The sequence below is a fragment of the Chiloscyllium plagiosum genome, unplaced genomic scaffold, assembly GCF_037043375.1.
Source record: "Chiloscyllium plagiosum isolate Xiang-an unplaced genomic scaffold, Cpla_swu_hap1 HiC_scaffold_3, whole genome shotgun sequence".
Taxonomy (NCBI): Eukaryota; Metazoa; Chordata; class Chondrichthyes; order Orectolobiformes; family Hemiscylliidae; genus Chiloscyllium; species Chiloscyllium plagiosum.
This window is the reverse complement of record NW_028270141.1, coordinates 110802564-110825943: the sequence shown is the minus strand read 5'-3', so window position 1 is coordinate 110825943 and position 23380 is coordinate 110802564. Positions and strand designations below refer to the sequence as shown.

At 41.8% G+C, this 23380-nt stretch overlaps 1 protein-coding gene across 1 annotated transcript in view; it reads right to left on the bottom strand.

Annotated features, from left to right (window-relative positions):
- Window positions 1-248: 248 nt before the first annotated feature.
- Window positions 249-23380, bottom strand: part of LOC122548671 (hormonally up-regulated neu tumor-associated kinase homolog A) — a 43881-nt gene continuing 20749 nt past the window's right edge. The window contains exons 5-9 of the mRNA XM_043687501.2: window positions 16455-16582; window positions 12121-12256; window positions 10669-10846; window positions 4470-4704; window positions 249-3527 (exon numbers count right to left, since the gene is read on the bottom strand). Of these exons, the coding sequence (XP_043543436.2) occupies window positions 2794-3527; window positions 4470-4704; window positions 10669-10846; window positions 12121-12256; window positions 16455-16582 (1411 nt within the window). The 3' untranslated portion in view covers window positions 249-2793. The remainder of the gene's footprint in view (window positions 3528-4469; window positions 4705-10668; window positions 10847-12120; window positions 12257-16454; window positions 16583-23380) is intronic.

Below are 23380 nucleotides of genomic sequence, written 5' to 3'. Positions count from 1 at the left end.
TGTTACTCATTAGTTTTGAGTGCTGTGATTGACATGTGAAACAAAGATGACTGAAAAGTCCTAAATTGTATCGACCCACCTTAATTGTTCTTTCAATTTATGAATCAGAACAAGGAATACCATCAGAATGTCAAATTGAGAACGTGGTTCCTGAGCTACAAAAAAAAAGCTTAAAAATTACTGACAGGATCAGAAAAGGAATATTAGGGCTCAGTAATTTTCTTTCTCTATTTATTATAAAATTAATAAAGATATACAGTCAAGACATGTAAATAGTAGAATAGCAGTAAATACATACTACAGTCAGTATGAATAGCTTTTACTTGTGAACAATCAGCAATTTTAAATTACAAAAATCTGAATCATGTCATAGGCACAGGAAATGCATAAATTTATGCCAAATATTCAATTGTTCCGCTTGTTTATTCAGTTAAATAAAATATTGTACCAAACATGGAATCCTGAGCAAACAGGAAAGGAACTTTATTGAAACATTCCACTCACAGGTGTGGCGTACTTCAACATGCTTTATAGATTATAAATTGTTATTTCAGATAAAATGTATACAATTTGACCTATTAAAAAATTATATTGATTATACATGTACAAAGCCTACAATAGCCACAAATTGCTTTGGCACTCTTGTTGAGTGATTAAATAAATGTAGACTACAATAAATATTTCTGGAGATAAAAAGTGCTTAAACATTGTAACGATCACATTGGAATTAACAGACTGACCCTGCCATCATCGTGTTTCACTTTGTGTGGTTACTGTGAGCCTTTCATATACTATAATTTTGTAACCTTTGCTAACTTCAGTCACCTAATGTAAACTCCTTTTCTAATAATGGAACCACTGACATTTGTGAATAATGTTTTATAAACTATCGGTATATTCAACATTATCACCATGGATCATTACATGGGTGAAAGTCACATAGTCCCAGAATGCCCCGGGGTCTGCCTTGTGCTTAGCTGAGGTAGCCTTTACGAGCATATAACTGGTTTGGGGTCTGTGCGTACAGAACTGCACATTTAGTGAGATACTGGTGCCTGCAAGACTGTCACTAATGAATGTTTTGAACATGACTGGGGAAGATGAGATAAAAGGTGTTCTTTACTGTGCATTATTCTATATGCAGTAGACTAAAGTTTGCACTGCCTTGGTCTTTTTAACAAATACTTCAAAACATTTTTCTTCAGCATGCTAAGTACTGATTAAGGTTTCTACAGGAATCTGACTGAACCCTACGTGAAGCAACTCAAGGGCAGTCAAGGCTGGAAGTTACTGCTGGTGAGAATAGTGAACAGACATCTAACATATTTGGTTAACAGTCCTTAGTTGCGTACTTAAAACTAATTGATAAGTGTCATAATTAAAGCAGTGGAGGACTGCCACATCAACTCCTCAATGAGTTTTACCAACATTCAGTAAAGGGAATGTTTTACACTTGCTCAGTAACTTTGGGAAAGTCTGCCTAACGCATATGTTAATGATTTTGGTATTATTGAACAAGGCACAGTGTTGAAAATTGTAACTGTTATCCAATCATTTCTTTACAAGACCAAATGAAGCTGCAAATGGGCATTGACAAGAGGGGATCTAGGCTGAAATATCACGGTAACAGATTGAATTTGATGTCAGTGAATATAAAATGATATATTTTACTAAAAAGATTGTAATAGTGGCTACAATCTACTTGAAATGCAAGTAGACTTGGTGTTTTTGAATAGTGGAGGACTTGATCAAGCAGGTCGAAATAACATTAAAGGCAACACATCAAGTCTACTTTAAAAAAGTCAAATAGAACTCTACGTGTTTTCAAGAGATACAAAAATCCAAGTGGTAATGATATTATACTGAAAATATTAAGAGGATCTCTGCCCAATAGGGAAGTTATTTTAGGGAGGATACAACAGGATGCTGCTGGTTATGAAGAAATGTAAGTATGAAGGTAATGTGAAACAATTTATTTTCTTTATGAGGACATATATAAAGTGGCAACATGGTAGAAGTATTTAGAATCATGAAAGATTGGAACAGAAAGGATAGCAGCAGAGTGTGCTACAGTAGTTGGGCAGTCTGGAATAAAGAATGCAAAATTGAATGTTAGAGATTTTTAACAGTAAGCATGGGAAAATTCTTTACATAGCTAACTTGGAGAGTGTGAAATTCACTTCCAGTGTTGGGGTTTGTAGCAGAAGAAAATGCAAACTATGTTGACCCAGACAGGAGTTTCATGGGAATACCATCACTTCCAAGTTTCCTAATGCACTATCCTAGCTTGGACATATATCACTATTCCTACATTGTTACTGGATAACATTTTGGAAGTCCCTCCCTAACAACAAACCACATAAATTATAGCTGCTGAAGAAGTCCCAACAATATGCTGTCAAGAGCAAAGAGCATGACCAATAAATTCCAGCCTTATCAACAGTGTTGACATCCAAAGAAATGTAAGAAAAGCATCCAAAATATATTGGATAGATGTATGAAGGAAAAGACTGTAAAGGGATACAGAAGCAAGGGCAATTTGGATAATCTGCTCAAATACAATGAAAGATACCAATAGAACTGGCTGATTTGTAACTTCTCTCAGTAGATCAAAAACTGTGTCCATTCATTACACAGGTAATCTCATCACTTTTATAATCTTTTGACGATCTGCTCTAAGAAACACTTATTTTGGGAATATTAAACTTTGAAAGAGAACACATTTAAAATCTCACTACAAATAGTCAACAATCAGAATTTTCTTGCCCGTTTATCCTTATCTTGTCATATTGCTTAAACAAAATCTAGTCTTAATATTTCACCTTTCTTGTCTGACTTTGACTGTAACGTTGGTGTTAACACTGGTAGATTTATATCTGTTGGTTTCTGCGGTGCCCTGAGCTGAATGCAGTCTCTTTTGAATATGTTGCTGGTGAGAGAAGCTTGTGTCCTCTCCTTGGACTGACCCAGACTCTTGAATATCAACGTCTGTTGACGAGAAGGTGGTAAAAAAGCATGTCTCCCACTATTGACCAAAAAGGGTGATGACACATTTGTCCCATGATGTGGTGTTCCAAACCAATTGATTTTTTGACTGAGTTTATCTTTGAAAATACCTTGCTTGAGTTTTGGCAATGGGTCAATTATTGCAAAATTGCGTACATCTTTCTCTGGATACCTCCAATTGGCTGTTGTAGATTGGTCTTCCGTTGCTTGGAGAAGATCTTTAAATCTGGTTTCATGATGGGCTGCAGGGCTTCTGTTGTGTCTTTTGCTCTCTAGCAAAGATCTGGGTGTTTTTTTGCCAGGACTGTCCATTGTTTGTTTGAGATTCCATTCAAACTCCTGTTGATTTATTGGTTGCAAATAACCACCCTGCTTTTGTTTTTGGAAGTCTTGTTTTTTAACTGCTCCACAGGTTTCTTCTGATTTTCCTTGAAACTCAGAACTTGCTTGATCAGATATCACTCTAGATGAAGACTTGGGAGGCCCAAGGTACACCATTTCCCGACTGGCAAAATTAGAAACTGCAAGTGATAGAAAATGTTTTACACTTTTTGAGTTGTTAACTAGATCTTAATGGAAATTAATTTTCATCTTGATAACTCTTCTGTCAAGACCTCAGAAAGTGAACTAAAGCTCATTTCATTGAGAAAGGTATTCCAATGTGACTGAGACTTAGATCTAGATGGATAGCCAAACTATCTCAACAAGAATGTGGAAGAGTTCTGAGCACCGGAAGTCATGCTTTTGCATACATCATTACCAATATATGCAGGGTTATGTTTGTGGTCATCCCAGGCATTGTGCATGTGTGTTTCCTGGAGACAAATAGTCATTCCAATGGCTGCATGTCCCCATTTGAATCAAGTTTTTGCATCAGATGTCATTGGTGGTAGTGGGAGTGGTGGTGGTGGAGGGGAGGGTTGAGTGGCTTTTAGACGGGGCCAGCTATTCATGCAGATTACAGATAGTAATCTAATATATGCCCAAAAGTACATAAAACCATTGGAACTGTCAAAGTTGATAAGGAACTGTAAAAGTGTGCAAATGATTGTCAAAATTGTCAAAGCTACTAATAATGTCACAGAACAGTCAAAGCTATCAAACAATTCAGAACACAAATGTTTCTATAAGAGATTGGTTGAACAAAATTCTATGTATTGACTTCCTTTTTTCAAATGCAATTATTTTAAATACTGACATCCACATTATTTATGGCAGCACAGATCCTGAGGTTTGCCCATGGTGAGTACTACAGGGATTGACAAAATAAGATGGGTGTGACACATGGGTTGGCGTAAGTTGGCACTAGGATAATTCATAAATAATCAAGTCAGATTACACTTCTGCAATATTCAACCAATTCAATTTAATGAAGTGGTATAAACACCTCAAATTCAAGTGTCATTAAAAATTCCATTTTCGTTCACAACAAATATATGCTCATCATAAGGTTCCAGTTATACCTTCTGGGAAGCAGTGGTCCTGTTTTTCAAGAGAAATTGCAATCTCTTCTTCTTTAATAACCTCTTCCATTGCAGGGATATGTGTGTTCTGCTGCTCCTTTGTCTCAGATTCTCTATCATTCTCCTCATGTGCCTGCTCAGCAGTTTGCTTATTGCCATGTGACGCTGATGGAAGATTTTGATCTGGACTTCTCACAGCTGACTGTTTGCTTTGCTTCATCATTGCATTTTCTCTCTATGAATGGAAAAAAAATTGTGTACAAAACAACTTGCTTTGCCTTGCTTCTAGTATTAGATTGCTGCAAGAGGGGCTAAGCGCCTCCCAGATATTTTATCCAAAGTGGGGAGGAGACTATGGTGCTCTAGGGCATTCAGCTCCTTGCCTTAAAAAAATATTTTTTCCCTAATAGGCAGAGAGAGACTCATGAGAAATCCCATTCACTCTCCATTGGAACCACATAGACAGTCTGTAAATGATACCCAATCATCAAAATTAGACCAATATCTCAGAGCACTGGGGAGGTGACCCAGTCTGCCCTTTTGAAAATTGACTTTGTCTCAGAGGGAAAAAGTAGTTTTAAAAAAACACTACTTGTTTTTAAAGGTACAAGCTGTACCGCAACTCTACTTTGAAATACACAAGATGAATTGTACCAATACATCTTATTCACTAGTTTTACTGTTTATTTTCTTCTGGGCATACCTTAGCCATCTCCTTCCCAGAATAAAAAGTCAAAGGGTGTAGTTTTCCCATTTTGTTTGGTAAAGTGTTGGAGCGAGTGTGTTCTAACTAACGTTGCTACCCCACCACTAAGAATACTTGCCCACTCATCTGCCATTCAGCTCATTAAGAGCTGAGTCTGGGTGAGTTTATCAGTGAATCACAAGTCATGGTCTAGATCACCAAACGTTACTGTCCAATCAGAGAATGACAACTTCTAAAGTCTACCACTTCAAACCTACTCCTTGGGGTATCCAGCAATAAGAAGGTGAATCTTTTGTATCTTCTTGTGGTTCATAGGGAGAGAGAAAGTCAGGGGACGGGGGTGTGTGGCATCAGAGGCAAGGACAGATGCCATGTCCTTGCTTTCCATCCCTGCCTCCAATTATCCCCATATAAGCAGGTCAACATGGTTTCCCAGTCGGAAGATTCATCACCTTTCTTAAAGAAGCAAAGAACTGAGGATGCTGGAGATCTAAAATACGCAGGAACAGAATTGACTGGAGAAACTCAGCAGGTCCAGTAGCATCTGTGGAGAAAGAAACAGAGTTAACAATTCAAGTCCCATGAGCCTTCTTCCAAAGCCAATTGCTGCAGGATTGAGAAGGTTGCTCATGGTTAATTAATTCAGGAAGTGGAGAGTGGGGCTGAGTTTTGTTCCAGTTCTCAACAAACTCTTTCCTCACTTGTCACCTCTCTTACCACCAAAGGAAAAGTGAAAATAGTGTCCAAAATTTCTAAGCCTTCTCATATAGCACTGATTCTCATTAACTGGGACCAGACTTGTGTATTTTTGCTGCACTGTCACAGCTGTTTGAATGCTGTGTTGCTTGCCTTTAAATAGGGAGTAGCATGGTGACTCAGTGGTTAACACTGCTACCTCACAGTGCCAGGGACCTGAGTTTGATTCCAGCCTTGGGTGACTGTCTGTGTGGAGTTTGCACATTCTTCCCATGTCTGCGCAGGTTTCCTCTGGGTGCTCTCATTTCCTCCCAGAATCCAAAGTTGTGCAGGTTAGATGAATTGGCCATACTAAGTTGTCCATAGTTCAGTGATGTGTAGGTTAGGTGCATTAGTCAGGAGGTAAATGTAGGGTAGGGGAATGGATCTGAGTGGGTTACTCTTTTAGGGTCAGTGTGAACTTGTTGGGCTGAAGTGCCTGTTTTCACACTGTAGGGAATCTATGAATGAAGTTTAATGATTACCTCTGTTGGCATCTGACGTGTTCTAATGCTGCATAGAAATTGTTCAACATCCTACAGCTTTGAGGATTTTTTTTCAGTTTGATTTAATGAGTGTTTAATCAATAATCTTACTCAGTTTTTTTTCTGCTTCATCCTTAATTATAATAACCATTCAGCGAAACACAGTAATTGGATACAGAATGGGCTCAAAGGTGGAAGACAGAGGGTAATGGTGGAGGGCTGCTTTTCACATTGGAAGCCTGTGACCAATGGTGTGCCACAAAGATCAGTGCTGGATCCACTAGGATTTGTCATTTATATAAATGATTTGGATGTTAACATAGTAGGTATAATTAGTAAGTTTGCAGATGACACCAAAATTGAAGGTGTAGTGTACAGCAAAGAAGGTTACCTCACATTACAATGAGATCTTGATCAGATGGGCCAAAAGGCTGAGGAATGGCAGATGAAGTTCAGATAAATGTGAGGTGCTCCATTTTGGACAAGCAAATCAGGACAGGATTTATACAGTTAATAGTAACATCCTGGGGAGTGTTGGGGAACAAAGAGACATTGGAGTGCAGGTTCATAGTTCCTTGGAAGTAGAGATGCAGCTAGATAGGATAGTGAAGAAGGCATTTGGTATACTTTCCTTTATTGGTCAGAGCATTGAGTATAGGAGTTAGGAGGTCATGTTGCAGCTGTACAAGACGTTGGTTAGGCCACTTTTGGAATATTGCATGCAGTTCTGGTCTCCTTCCTATCAGAAGGATGTTGTGAAACTTGAAAAGATTCAGAAAAAATTCATAAGGACGTTGCTAGGGTTGGAGGATTTCAGCTATAGGGAGAGGCTGAATAGGCTGGGGCTATTTTCAGTAGAGCATTGGAGACTGAGGGGTGACCTTATAGAGGCTTATGAGGGGCATGGATAGGATAAACAGACAAGGACTTTTCCCTGGGGTGGGGGAGTCCAGAACTAGAGGGCATAGGTTCAAGGTGAGAGGAGAAAGATATAAAAGGGATGTAAGGGGCAACTTTTCCACGCAGAGGATGGTGCGTATATAGAATGAATTGCCAAAGGAAGTGGTGAAGCCTGGTATAATTATAGCATTTAAAAGGCATATAGTTGGGTATATGAATAGAAAGGGTTTAGAGGGATATGGGCTAGGTCCTGGCAAATGGGACTAGATTAGGTTAGGATCTCTGGTCAGCATGGATGAGTTGGACCTGAGGGTCTGTTTCCCTGCTGTACATCTCTCTATGAGTCTATAACTGAAATACACCATTCAGCCCCTCGGGCCTAATTTGGCATTTTATTAAGGTGGAATATGGGTCCTGTAGTTTTGTTATGCAAGTTTAGCTTTCTTTCCCCATTTGCATCTGCCATTGCTCTGTCCACTTCACCTGACTCAAGCCTTTTTTTTTGTTCTGCCTGCAATTTCATCACTGCATCTAGTTTGGGATCACCTGCACCTTTGACCACTTTGCACTGAGTCTCTGAATTTCACATAATTGGAAGCATTCATTGTCCCAATACTGAGATCTAACTGGGCCACTCAATACATTACTCCTTCTGTCGGAACTCCTTTCAGCCATTTTCTCATTCGTTTGTAAATTTATCCTGAATTACTGCAGCTTTGAGTAAAAGCCTTTCCTGTGGAATTTTAGCAAGAATGTTTTATGGTTTAGATACTCCAGATTAGAAAGCTTTCACAGAATAACTGGGTTAAGATTGCTCAGACAGGGTCTTATCGTTCTGAATCCATGCTAACTGTTGTTAACTTTGTTGTACAGGTAATTCTCAAATTTACTACAAAACTACTAATTCTATTACTTTAAATGGTGGGTCTCAAGTTGCATAATTCTGCTTGTGACTTAATTTAAATATGAGGACCGAATTAACCTGATGTCTATCAATCGATAGATGTCTCTAGAATGTTCATTAACTAAATCTTAATGATTGTCAACGTTTTACATATCAGCTTAGTCTGTTTTAGCACACTTAACAGAACTATCATCTACCTCTGATAATTTAATCTCACTAACAACTTGTTTTCATGTATATTGAAGTTGCACTTTGGAAATGGGGAGATATAGGGAGAGGTACTATTAATGGGTCTGCTACTCATCTTTTTAAACTTTAGTGGAAGGCCCAGAAAAAAATACCAGCTAAATCAGCTAAAGCTTTAGTCTAAGGAGTCTCAGGGAAGAAACTGAAAGGACATGAATACATTCAGGATTGTAGGCCTGTCAGAGTTATCATTATTCTATTATTTAGAGATCTTCATTTACCCTTTTGACATTTACTCAGGTTTAGCTCGAGATATCAAAGCACAAATGAGTCAACAATTGCCCAAGTGCCAAATTGCACAGCAGATGACATATCACTGATCTCATCAGAGGATCCTGTATCAGGTTATGACTGTAAAGGATCCAAAATGGAATGCGTTCAAGCATTGTAACCCTGGTTCGCAGTAGGCACTCACCCACAGCATGAGATCACCCACAATGCAAAATAAGTTAGCTGGTTTTTCCATAAGAACACAGTGAGACCTGTCTGGGGAATTTGAAGATCAGTGCTGTATCATGGTGATGATATACATGTTTTAATTTTAAGGAAGCTTCAGAGTTGTTTCCTTATGAGCACAACTGTAATCCTCAGGAGGCGATTAAAATTACAAAGGCTACATACCCATCGTGGAGTGGACTTTTCTTGACTTTAACCTGCTCAGTCAAGCAGTGGGAACAGGCACCTGCCTAAATCTGGACCACTAGAATTTTACATTGGCAATTTGGGTCCCAAAGATGATATTAAGATGTGGCAATTTTAATTCAGTTGTATGATTGAGAAGGGCCAAAATGCATTCCAAAACCATTTATTATTTCTATAGTCTTCTCATGTCCCACAGAAACATCTGTTTCCTGTGTCCACAAGCCCAGCCTCTTCACAGTGAAAGACAATTGGAGGCAGACCAAAACGGTCTTCTTCACAGAACATCACAGTTCTTCATTAAACACCACAAATGTTGATACCAACACCACAGGTCACACTTCATGGGACAATTCCAGCAACCTGTCCTGCCCACTATCAAGTTTTGACAGGCAGCCTCTGAATCATGCAGCTTTCTGTCACTCTCTGACACACAGCCTGAGTGGCTAGTGTAGGGTAAAGGAGGTCCTGGCAATAATGTACTATGGGACTTACCTCTAGTTCACATTGTTAATCTCTCAAAATATTCAGAGTTACATATGGGAACAGGGGTAGGCCTGTTACAAACAGAAACAGGAGTAGGCCATTCAACTCCTTGAGTCTGCTCCTCCGTTTAATAAAGATCATGACTGGTCTGACTTTAACTTTAAATCTGCATTCCTGCCCACTCCTGATAACCTTGCCAAGAATATTCCACCTCCACTGAAAAATATTCAAAGTCTGCTTCCACCAACTTATTGGGAAGAGAGTTCCAAAAACTCATGACCCTCCTTGAGAAAACATTTGCCTCATCTTTGCTTTAACTGGGTGACCCCTACTCTATACTCTCATATAGGAGGAACCATTCTCTCACACACCTACATTGTGAAGGCCCAAGCAGGCTATATCTGTTTAGTACTGACACCTGTTGGCTATAGTCTCGCAGTATTCATTCCCAGACCTGGCGTGTCTCGACCTCAAATAAGCAGTAAAGACCTTCTAAAACGAAGAGGTAGGCAGGATGCAGGAATATTGTTTCTCCTGGCTAGGGCTTCCAGAACAATGGGCTATGGTCTCAAGTCAGCAATAGGAAACCATAGTAAAGGAGAAGTAAAGGAGAAATTTCTTCACTTAGAAGATGGCGAACCTGTGGACACCTCCACCTCCACTATGGTGGTAAGTTGCTGAATATATTTAAGGAAGAAATAGAATTTTAGAAGCTAAAGGCGTTAAAAGATATTTGGAAGAGAGCAGGATATGACATTGAGGTAGCGCATGAGCCTTGATCATCTTGAACGGTGGAGCTGGGTCAATAGGCCAAGTGGCCTATTTCTCCTATGTTTCTAAGAGATAAGGAATATCAATGTTCCTGCTGTGTTGGCCTTTTACTGGGGGAAATGTTTTCTGCCTGATCAACGCATAGAGTTTTATTTGATAAATTCCATACTCTTGACACAATTTTCTATGCAGTGAAGAAAAGAACAAAAATTCTGGATAATAAATCACAAACAGATTAGAAGAAACAGACACTATTTTTCAATAAAGAGGATTAATCTAACATTCTAGAAAGAGCTGCAAAATAAAAAAGTAAGCGACATTTTGTACCTTTTTGTTTTTTATTCCTTTTTGGTATCGAGCCAGTTTTTTCAGTAACAAATAATAAGTTGCCATGTTGGGGGATGGCCTGTTATTGATCAATGTGTTAGTAATCTCTTTAAGCCCAAAGCCTGTTTTCTCAGCCATAAAGTTTAAAACCATTGAGTTCAATTCATCCAAACGCAGTCTAGAAAATAAAGACATTATCACACAATGAGGTTATTGCCAGGATGTCAGTAAATCATGCATTATACCAAACATACTTGAATATCTGTAGGTTAAATAAAATCAAATGCTGGTAGTTCTTTCCTAATTTTGAAATAATTTTGTCCTATTTTTCTATCAGTAAGTTACTGCTCTTACTAGTTGAAATAAAGTAAGTGATAATATGATTCCGAAGAAAAATAAATTACCACAATAAGATACTTGTAAGAGATGTTATGTAGGTTCAACATAAGTTCAGTGGTTAAGAACAATGGCTTTAGTGCAAAATTATTGGAGTCAATTTTCTGGACACTAAGGGGTTTAAAGTACTCTTGAAGGGCTTCATTAAAGTTTCCTTGTTTTTTAAAAAAGTTAATCTTTGTAGACTGGACCTTAGCACCAAAAGCATCTTCCCTTTAAAAATGAAGTAAAGAATGTAAGTGGACTTTCAGGGAGGGAATGGGAGTATAGCAACCAATACACTTTTCTATGGAAATAAGGAATCCATCTCAAGATGGTGGATGTTTAACATCATCAGCTTCAACATATGCTGCCCCTCCTCACTAATTGTGGATGAAAATCAAACATTTTCCCCTTTTATCCCAGTGCCTCCATCTCCCCTCACATGCAGCTCTAGAAACATCCAGTGGTGTAAGTTAAATGCGATACAGTTGACCTTACAATGTTGCATATCTTCAATAGAAAATCTGTCATAAAATGAAATGACACTTAGAACTTACTTAGTATGGAAAAGCTTGAAGCTGTGAGGTGCTAGTGTTGCATTGGGGTGGACAAAGTTAAAAATCACACAACCGTCCAAAAGGTTATTTGGAAGTAGTACAGTACAATGAAGAAATACAAGACTTAATAGCAATCTAGGTTTGTTCAATACATCGCATCAGTTTTATGAAACTGACCTTTTGCTATAAATTTTGTCCGATGCTCCTGCCCCACCAGCTACCTGACAAAGCAGCAGTGGTCCGAAAGCTTGTATTTCCAAATAACCTTGTTGGACTATGACCTGGTATTGTGTGATTTTTAACTTTGAAGAAGTTGGGAAGAGTTTGTTTGCTGAAATATTTTTTGACGCCTCAATATATCCCAAATGCATCTTTGATGCTTAGCGTATGAACAGATTGGATTTGAGAACAAAATCCTTCCTGAAGCGACATGACTGTTTTATTTTTCAAAATCTTATTTGTAACACATTTATTTTACAAAGTTTCAGAGGTTCCACAGTTCACTTTTTGTAAGTACCTGTTTTTGTAAACAACCGATTGGAGTGGTCTTCGAATGAAGCCTTCATTTAACCACTTTTCTTCCATTGCTTCTCTGACTGTGGGTCGTTTGGTTGGGTCAGGCTCAAGCAAGGAAAGCATAAAGTGTATAGCCCCTGTTGAGAAAAGCACAGAGGTATGAGCTACATTCCCGGGGTGACCTATATGACAAATAGATGGAGGCTATGCATCATGTTTATGGTAAAGCTTGAGGGCTTCCACTAGGTCTCAGCCAAAACACTAAGTCTTCAACAAATAATGATCAGAATTCCACCTGTTTGTATCCGCCTTCATTTATACTCCAAGACCATGGTGGAAAGAAGACCTGTTTGCTTGTAGTTTTGTAGATAAAATCATCCTGTTTATAGCTTTTGCTTAATAAGAAGGCCTGAGACATTAGATTAGATTAGATTACAGTGTGGAAACAGGCCCTTCGGCCCAACAAGTCCACACCGACCCGCCGAAGCGCAACCCACCCATACCCCTACATTTTCCCTTTACCTAACACTATGGGCAATTTAGCATGGCCAATTCACCTGACCTGCACATCTTTGGACTGTGGGAGGAAACCGGAGCACCCGGAGGAAACCCACGCAGACACGGGGAGAATGTACAAACTCCACACAGTCAGTCGCCTGAGGCAGGAATTGAAGCCGGGTCTCTGGCGCTGTGAGACAGCAGTGCTAACCACTGTGCCACCGTGCCGCCCACAAATATGTCATACCTAATCTTCCTTTGAGCATGACAGAAAACAGTTTACGCTTACCCCTCTCCAAAAATATTTAAAATTATGGGTAAATGTGTACTAAAGTCATCAGCTGGACATTACCATTGACTGGAAACTGAGCTGAATTAGCAATACAAATGCTATGGCAACAAGCACAAGTCAGAGGCTCGGAATCCTGAAGTGAGTGAATAGAATGTTGGCTCTTATAATTAAAGAAATAGAGTACAAGGGTCAGGACGTGTTGTTGCAGCTATACAATGTATTGGTGAGACCATACCTGGAGTATTGTGCACAGTTTGGTCCCCTTATTTGAGGAAAGATATAGTGACATTGAAGGCAGTTCATAGGAGGTTCACTAGATTGATCCCAGAGATGAGGGGTTTGTCGTATGAAGAGAGATTGATCAGTTTAGACCTATATTCTCCAGAATTTAGAAGAATGAGGGGAGATCAAATTGAGGTATTCAAGATGATAAAGGGTGTGGATAAAATAGACATGGTGCAGATGCTTCCAGGATGACGGGTCATAGTCTTAGAATAAAGGGTAACAAATCTAAACCAGAGTTGAGGAGAATCTACTTCTCAGAAAGGGTTGCAAATCTAGAATCCACTTCCCCAATGTGTGGTGGATGCTGGGACAGTGAGTACATTGAAGGAGGAGTTAGACAGATTTTTAATTGGTAATGAGTTGAAGGGATATGGAGAGAAGGAAAATGGGGGTGAGGAGCATATCAGCCATGATCAAATGGCAAAGCAGATCGATGGGCCGAATGGCCTAATTCTGTTCCTACATCTTATGAACTTACAAATCATCTGACTGCCTAAAGTCTGTCTCCCAACTACGAAGCACAAGTCAAGAGTGTGCTGGAATAATCCTCACTTGCCTGAATGAGAGCAACTCCAACCACACTCAAGAAGCTCGATACCAGCCAGGACAACGTAGCTCACTTGACTGTAACTCAATCCACCATCTTTAATGTTTAATCCCTTCATCACCAATATATAGTGGCAGCTAAGATGCACTGCAACAAGTCATGAAGGCTCCTTCAACTGAATCTTGCAAATCCACAACCTCTCCCATCTAGAAGGACAAGGGCAGTAGATAGGAATGCCACCTCCAAGTTCCACCCCAAGCCACATAACATCTCAATTCCATTATTTAAATAGCACCCTGGCTCCTGACGCAAACTTCATTCTGAATTGAGATCATTATCTTAGCGAACACTGCAGTGCTCTTGCTGAATGGAATTCTGGTCTCCTTCTTATCGGAAAGATGTTGTGAAACTTGAAAGGGTTCAGAAAAGATTTACAAGGATGTTGCCAGGGTTGGAGGACTTGAGCTATAGGGAGAGGCTGAACAGGCTGGGGCTGCATTCCGTGGTGTGTCGGAGATTGAGGGGTGACCTTACAGAGGTTTACAAAATCATGAGGGTCATGGATAGGATAAATAGACAAAGCCTCTTCCCTGGGGTCGGGGAGTCCAGAACTAGAGGACAAAGGTTTAGGTGAGAGAGGAAAGATATAAAAGAGACCTACGGGGCAACTTTTTCATACAGAGGGTGGTATGTGTTTGGAATGAGCTGCCAGAGGAAGTCGTGGAGGCTGGTACAATTGCAACATTTAAAAGGCAATTAGATGGGTATATGAATAGGAAGGTTTTGGAGGGAAATGGGCCGGGTGCTGGCAGGTGGGACTAGATTGGGTTGGGATATCTGGTCGGCATGGACAGGTTGGACCGAAGGGTCTGTTTCCATTCTGTACATTTCTATGACTCTTTGACTCTATGAATGCATTGTCTTTCAAATAAAATGTTAAATTTTCTTTTTCAAATTAAAGAGTTTAGAGAGTGAACAGGAAGTGTGATTACACCACAGCTCACAGTGAGAAAATATTTGATACTACCGACAACAATGCTTTCTGTTTTTGTTTAGGCGAATTTGGCAGGGTGGTCAGAAATTGTAGGTAGAAGTGGGTACTGCAGATGCTGGATGTTTGCCCAAAACATTGATTTTTCCTGCTGCTTGGATGCTGCCTGACCTGCTGTGCTTTTTCAGCACCACTCTGATCTTTGTCAAAGATCGTGCCTATTCAGGTTCCCCAGCTTAAACAGTAAGAGCAAACAGATCACATCCATTAGCAGTGATCAATCAGTAAACTAAGACAGCAAAAAAAATGATCACAGCTGAGTATTTCACTATTGAGGCTTCTCATTGACCACTTCATCCAAGGCCTTCAGATATGGTGAGAAGTAAGTACCAGCAATATACAGGAGAGAGGTGGCACTTAAACAAAGAACTTGCATAAGCATTGGAAAGTGTGGGTTGGATTTTGCACGAGCCGCATGTTATCAGGATTAAGTAGAGATCCAGACACCACACTTGTCAGCAGAGAGGCCGGTGATGTGCTCTTCCCACGTCAGACTCCTAATTGATATCATGTACACACTGGCAGGAGGCTTCTCAATGCTCTTGACCTGTTCAGATGGATTTGCAGCTCCTGAGCAGAGAGAACCTATCCTGGTGCAACATTTGCCCAGCAGTGATTACCTTTCCTGGCCATGGCTCCCCTTTTGAGGTGTGGAACCTTCAGTTCTGATGGACTTTTCTGGCTCTGCTTTAGTAATGGTTATCTCCATGCATGATGGGGGCAAGTACTATAAAGCACTCTTAATTGTATCGTTAATGATCTCACCTTGCTGCCTGCCTCTGTGGTTTCGGCAGGCTATCCACCTCCTGGGAAAGTTTTTTGTGGCAGGAATGCACCAGGAAGCCAGTGTGATGTAGTTACCCTCGCCTTTGAGCCACCACAGGGCTGTGAAAATCCAGTCCTTTGTAAGTGAGCCTTTATGCACCTTTGGCGTAACATTAGGCTGTGAGTAGTGCCAACGGCACCCTTTGGTGCCACAAAGGGCTTGCCCGCATAAAGGGGAACATGGCATCATTCAGAAGTGACAGAAAACAAGAACCTGTCTTGGTGATGGTGCAGCTGGAAGTGTGTTGTACAAAAGAAGATGAATCCTGCATTCGGGGAGTGGGCCTGGGGGGATGGAATGGTGCAATGGAACCTGAATCCTATCCTGCATTGAGCGGGAGGGATGGGAGTTGGATTGCGAAGCTTGGAGGGAGGCTGCAGGAGTGACACCTAAGCAGTGGCTCCATTCCACCTATTGTCGATGGATAGTGAGGAGGTGGCGATGGGAGGGGACGAGGTGGCAGGAGGTGGTGGAGACAACAGACCCAGCAACTCAGCTTCCGAGCATGGCCTCCCTGCTCAATGTGGCACAGTGCATAGGAAGTGTTGGTGACAAGGTAGCACCAGGAAGGGCAGTCATCTCCAGCGTCCTTCCCTTCCCTTCTCCCAGCCACCTCATCACCCTCAGGTTCCTTGAAACCTCTCGGACCCAGCCTGGAGATACCAGTGACACAGTCACATCCTGACACAGTAACATCTGTGGTATTTCCTGTCACAGCCAGCGGGCATCACGGGTCTCACCTACACATACACCAGAGCCATTTTGTTGTGATGGATAATCACTGCGAAAACATGACTGTACAGTGCTTCATTCCGGGCATTCGACACATTTGATACCTGAGGAGATCTCTGGTGGGATTGAACTAATCTCTCCGTTTACCATCTTCTGGTGCAGCTGCTTGATGTTAAATGGCTCCACGGTGAATGGTAATGTGCCAGTGAGCATCGCAAACATACTGACCCCACTGTAAAGACAAGACCACATGTACTGTGAGAAGTACTGTCCAATCAAAGCACACAAACGTAGCTGCACCTTATTTGTTGCTTCTCACATAAGGATTGGCCAATAACAAAATGTTATTTGTTAACTATAACAAAATCTTACTTGTTAAATACTACCAAAGAAATAACCAATATTTTCAGACAATGATGAGAAGTAAAGCAGCAAACATCACTGACAATATTTACGATGCTATCAAGATCATGAAGAAATCAGGCAGAAGAAATTCTTTCTCTTATTAAATATAGACTGATGTTGGAAGTTGGAAACACAGGGATAAATTTTACTAACTTTGGTAGCTTCTGTGGAGCAAACAGCCTAGTAAATGTTTTGGGTCCTCATTGATTCCTGGATGGGTCTTGGCCAGCTTTTATTACCCTCCTTCATTTAAGATTTGATCTGCTTTTTTCAAAAAGAATAGGATATGGAGAAACTGGAAACAGCCACACAAAAACGAGAGGTCATGCGTTCAAGGTGACAGGAGAAAGGTTAAGGGGGATACTTTACACAGAGGGTGGTAGGTGCTTGGATCGTGTTGCCCGCAGAGGTAGTAGAGGCAGGCATGGTAGATTCATCTAAGATGCATCTGAACAGATGCATGAGTAGGTGGGGAGCAGAGGGATACAGATCCTTAGGAATTGGGTGATAGGTTACAGTGAATTTGGATCAGCACAGGCTTGGAGGGCCGAAGGGCCTGTTCTTGGGCTGTAAATTTTCTTTGTTATCTGCCTTCTCATCATCTTACATGAGTAACCTCAGGGCGGAGCTTTCTTTAAATCAGATATCCATTTGTTGTTTCTGCAAAATCACACCCTATCCTTAGAGAATAATGTGAATAGAAATAGAACAGAGAACATAGAACATAGAACAATACAGCACAGAACAGGCCCTTCGGCCCACGATGTTGTGCCGAACATTTGTCCTAGCTTAAGCACCCATCCATGTACCTATCCAACTGCCGCTTAAAGGTCGCCAGTGATTCTGACTCTGCCACTCCCACAGGCAGCGCATTCCATGTCCCCACCACTCTCTGGGTAAAGAACCTACCCCTGACATCCCCCCTATACCTTCCACCCTTCACCTTAAATTTATGTCCCCTTGTAACACTCTGTTGTACCCGGGGAAAAAGTTTCTGATTGTCTACGCTATCTATTCCCCTGATCATCTTATACACCTCTATCAAGTCACCCCTCATCCTTCTCCGTTCCAATGAGAAAAGGCCTAGCACTCTCAACCTATCCTCATATGACCTATTCTCCATTCCAGAGAGATTGGGCCACCCATATGTATAGCTTATGAGTACTGTGCTGGATATCAGCTCAGAAGTCAGGATGTGAGCTCTGCTTTCCGATAATCAGCTCTGTATGGAGCAGAGTTTTAACCCTCAGTGGCAAAAATGTAACTCCACAGTCAAAGACTCCACTGGGTATCTGCTACGATTCACACAAAACGCAGTGAAGGTCAGGGAGCTGGAGAAGGGCAACGGCAGAGAAGACAGAAAAGACAAAGAGAGAAAGTGCAAAACAATAGGAAATTTAAGTCTTTTTACACATTTTCAGCTCTGTCACTGGCCAGGCCAGTATTTATTTATTCCTGGGATGTGAGTGTTACTGGCAGTGCCAGTATTTATTCATTCCTGGGATGTGTGCGATACTGGCAGGGCCAGTATTTATTTAGAGCTGAAAATGTGTTGCTGGAAAAGCGCAGCAGGTTAGGCAGCATCCAGGGAACAGGAGAATCGACGTTTTGGGCATAAGCCCTTCTTCAGGAAGGGCTTATGCCCGAAACATCGATTCACCTGTTCCCTGGATGCTGCCTGACCTGCTGCGCTTTTCCAGCAACACATTTTCAGCTCTGATCTCCAGCATCTGCAGACCTCACTTTCTCCTCAGTATTTATTTATTCCAGGGGATGTGGGTGTTGCTGGCAGGGCCACTATTTATATATTCCTGGGGATGGGTGTGTTACTGGCAGGGCCAGTGTTTATTTATTCCAGGGGATGTGTGTGTTACTGGCAGGGCCAGTGTTTATTTATTCCAGGGGATGTGGGTGTTGCTGGCAGGGCCACTATTTATATATTCCTGGGGATGGGTGTGTTACTGGCAGGGCCAGTGTTTATTTATTCCAGGGGATGTGTGTGTTACAGGCAGGGCCAGTGTTTATTTATTCCAGGGGATGTGGGTGTTGCTGGCAGGGCCACTATTTATATATTCCTGGGGATGGGTGTGTTACAGGCAGGGCCAGTATTTATTTATTCCTGGGGATGTTAGTGTCTCGGGCAGGGCCAGGATTTATTTTTTCTTGGGGCTGTGTGCGTTACTGGCAGGGTCAGCATTTATTTATTCCTGGGAATTGGGTGTTACTAGCAGTGCCAGTATTTATTTTTTCCTGGTGATGTGTGCGTTACTGGCAGGGTCAGCATTTATTTATTCTTGGGGATGTGGGTGTCACTGGTAGGGTCAATATTTATTTATTTATTGGGATTTGTCGGTGTTACTGGGGGGGCCAGTATTTATTTATTCCTGGGGATGTGTGCATTACTGGCATGTTCAATATTTATTTATTCCTGGGGATGTGGGTGTTAATGGCAGGGCCAGTATTTATTTATTCCTGGGGATGTGGGTGTTACTGGCAAGGCCAGTATTTATTTATTCCTGAGGAAGTGGGTGTCACTGGCAGGGTCAGTATTTATTTATTCCTGGGAATGTGAGTGTCACTGGCAGGGCCAGTATTTATTTATTCCTGGGGATGTGTGTGTTACTGGCATGGTCAGTATTTATTTATTTCTGGGGATGTGGGTGTCACTGGTAGCGTCAGTATTTATTTATTCCTGGGGATGTGTGTATTACTGGCATGTTCAATATTTATTTATTCCTGGGGATGTGGGTGTTATTGGCAGGGCCAATATTTATTTATTCCTGGGGATGTGGGTGTTAATGGCAGGGCCAGTATTTATTTATTCCTGGGGATGTGGGTGTTAATGGCAGGGCCAATATTTATTTATTCCTGGGGATGTGGGTGTTATTGGCAGGGCCAATATTTATTTATTCCTGGGGATGTGGGTGTTAATGGCAGGGCCAGTATGTATTTATTCCTGGGGATGTGGGTGTTACTGGCAGGGCCAGTATTTATTTATTCCTGGGTATGTGTGTGGTGCTGGCAGGGCCAGTATTTATATATTCCTGGGGATGTGGGCGTCGCTGGAAGGGCCAGTATTTATTTATTCCTGGGATGTGTGTGTTACTGTCAGGGCCAGTATTTATTTATTCCTGGGGATGTGTGTGGTGCTGGCAGGGCCAATATTTATTTATTCCTGGGGATGTGGGTGTTATTGGCAGGGCCAATATTTATTTATTCCTGGGGATGTGTGTGTTACTGGCAGGGCCAGTATTTATTTATTCCTGGGGATGTGTGTGGTGCTGGCAGTGCCAGTATTTATATATTCCTGGGGATGTGGGCGTCGCTGGAAGGGCCAGTATTTATTTATTCCTGGGATGTGTGTGTTACTGTCAGGGCCAGTATTTATTTATTCCTGAGGATGTGTGTGGTGCTGGCAGGGCCAATATTTATTTATTCATGGGGATGTGTGTGTTACTGGCAGGGCCAATATTTATTTATTCCTGGGGATGTGGATGTCTCTGGCAGGGTCAGTTGTTATTATTCCTGGAATGTGGGTGTTACTGGCAGGGCCCGTATTTATTTATTCCTGGGGATGTGTGTGTTGCTGGCAGGGTCAGTATTTATTATTCCTGGGATGTGTGTGTTACTGGCAGGGCGAGTATTTATTTAATCCTTGGGGTGTGGGTGTTGCTGGCAGGGTCAGTATTTATTTATTCCTGGGGATGTGTGTGTTGCTGGAAGGGTCAGTATTTATTTATTCCTGGTCGTGTGGGTGTTACTGGCAGGGCCAGTATTTATTTATTCCTGGGGATATGTTCGTTACTGGCAGTGCCAGTATTTATTTATTCCTTGGCATGTGGGAGTTGCTGGCAGGGCCAGTGTTTATTTATTCCTGGGGATGTGGGTATTGCTGGCAGGACCAGTATTTAGTTATTTCTGCGGACGTGAGTGGTACTGGCAGGGCCAGTATTTATTTGTTTCTGCGGACGTGAGTGTTACAGGCAGGGGCAGTATTTATATATTCCTGGGGATGTTAATGGCACTGGCAGGGCCAGTATTTATTTATCCCTGGGGATGTGGGTGTCACTGGCAGGGCCAGTATTTATTTATTCCTGGTGATGTGTGTGGTGCTAGTAGGGCCAGTATTTATTTATTTATTCCTTAGGATGTGTGTGGTGCTGGCAGGGTCAGTATTTATTTATTCCTGGTGGTGTGGGTGTTACTGGCCGGGCCAGTATTTATTTATTCCTGGGATGTGGGTGTTACTGGCAGGGCAAGTATTTATGTATTCCTGCGGATGTGTGTGTCACTGGCAGGGTCAGTATTTATTTATTCCTGGGGATGTGTATGTTACTGGCAGGGCCAGTATGTATTTATTCCTGGGATGTGGGTGTTACTGGCAGTGCCAGTACTTATTTATTCCTGTGGATGTGGGTGTCGCTGGCAGGGCCAGTATTTATTTATTCCTGGGATGTGTGTGTTACTGGCAGGGCCAGTATTTATTTATTCCTGGGGATGTGTGGTGCTGGCAGGGGCAGTATTTATTTATTCCTGGGGATGTGTGTGGTGCTGACTGCCCCAGTATTTATTTATTCATGGGGATGTGTGTGTTACTGGCAGGGCCAGTATTTATTTATTCCTGGGATGTGGGTGCTGCTGGTAGGGTCAGTATATATTTATTCCTGGGATGTGGGTGTTGCTGGCAGGGTCAGTATTGATTTATTCCTGGGGATATGAGTGTTACTGGTAGCATCAGTATTTATTTATTCTTGGGGATGTGTGTGATGCTGGCAGGGCCAGTATTTATTTATTCATGGGGATGTGGGTGTTACTGGCAGGGTAAGTATTTATTTATTCCTGGGATTGTGGGTGTTACTGGCAGGGCCAGTATTTATTTATTCCTGAGGATGTGTGTGTTACTGGCAGGGTAAGTATTTATTTATTCCTGGGATTGTGGGTGTTACTGGCAGGGCCAGTATTTATTTATGCCTGGGGATGTGGGTGTTACTGGCCGGGCCAGTATTTATTTATTTCTGGAGATGTGTGTGTTACTGGCAGGGCCAGTATTTAAATATTCCTGGGGATGTGGATGTCTCTGGCAGGGCCAGTATTTATTCATGCCTGGGGATGTGGTTGTCACTGGTAGCATCAGTATTTATTTATTCCTGGGGATGTGTGCATTACTGGCAGGTTCAGTATTTATTTCTTCCTGGGGATGTGGGTGTTGCTGGCTGGCCCAGTATGTATTTATTCCTGGGAATGCGGGTGTTACTGGCAGGGCCAGTATTTATTTATTCCTGGGGATGTGGGTGTTACTGTCAGGGCCAGTATTTATTTATTCCTGGGATGTGTGTGTTACTGGCAGGGCCAGTATTTATTTATTCCTGGGGATGTGGGTGTCACTGGCAGGGTCAGTATTTATTTATTCCTGGGAATGTGGGTGTCACTGGCAGGGCCTGCATTTATTTATTTGTGGGGATGTGGGTGTTGCTGGCAGGGCCAGTATTTATTTATTTATTCCTGGGATGTGGGTGTTACTGGCAAGTCCAGCATTTATTTATTTCTTGGGATGTGTGTGTTACTGGCAGGGCCTGTATGTATTTATTCCTGGGGATGTGGATGTGTCTGGCAGCACCAGTATTTATTTATGCCTGGGGATGTGAATGTCGCTGGCAGGGTCAGTATTTATTTTTTCCTAGGGATGTGGGTGTCACTGGTGGTGTCAGTATTTATTTATTCCTGGGGATGTGTGCATTACTGGCAGGTTCAGTATTTATTTATTCCGGGGATGTGGGTGTTGCTAGCTGGGCCAGTATTTATTTATTCCTGGGGATGTGTGTATTATTGGCAGGGCCAGTATTTTTTCATTCCTTTGATGTGGGTGTTACTGGCAGGACCAGTATTTATTCATTCCTGGGAATGTGGGTGTCACTGGCAGGGCCAGTATTTATTTAATCCTGGGGATGTGGGTGTCACTGGCAGGGCCAGTATTTATTTATTCCTGGGGATGTTTGTGTTACTGGCAGGGCCAGTATTTATTTATTCCGGGGATGTGGGTGTTGCTGGCTGGGCCAGTATTTATTTATTCCTGGGGATGTTTGTGTTACTGGCAGGGCCAGTATTTATTTATTCCTGGGGATGTGGGTGTCACTGGCAGGACCAGTTTTTATTTATTCCTTGGGATGTGGGTGTTGCTGGCAAGTCCAGTATTTATTTATTCCTGGGGATGTGTATGTTGCTGGCAGGGGCATTATTTATTTAATCCTGGGGATGTGGGTGTTGCTGGCAGGGTCAGTATTTACTTATTCCTGGGGATGTGGGTGTTGCTGGCAGAGGCAGTACTTATTTGTTCCTGAGGATGTGTGTTTTACTGATAGGGTCTGTATTTATTTATTCCTGGGGATGTGTGTGTTCCTGGCAGGGCCAGTATTTATTTATTCCTGGGGATGTGTGCATTACTGGCAGGTTCAGTATTTATTTCTTCCTGGGGATGTGGGTGTTGCTGGCTGGCCCAGTATGTATTTATTCCTGGGAATGCGGGTGTTACTGGCAGGGTCAGTATTTATTTATTCCTGGGGATGTGGGTGTTACTGTCAGGGCCAGTATTTATTTATTCCTGGGGTTGTGGGTGTTACTGGCAGGG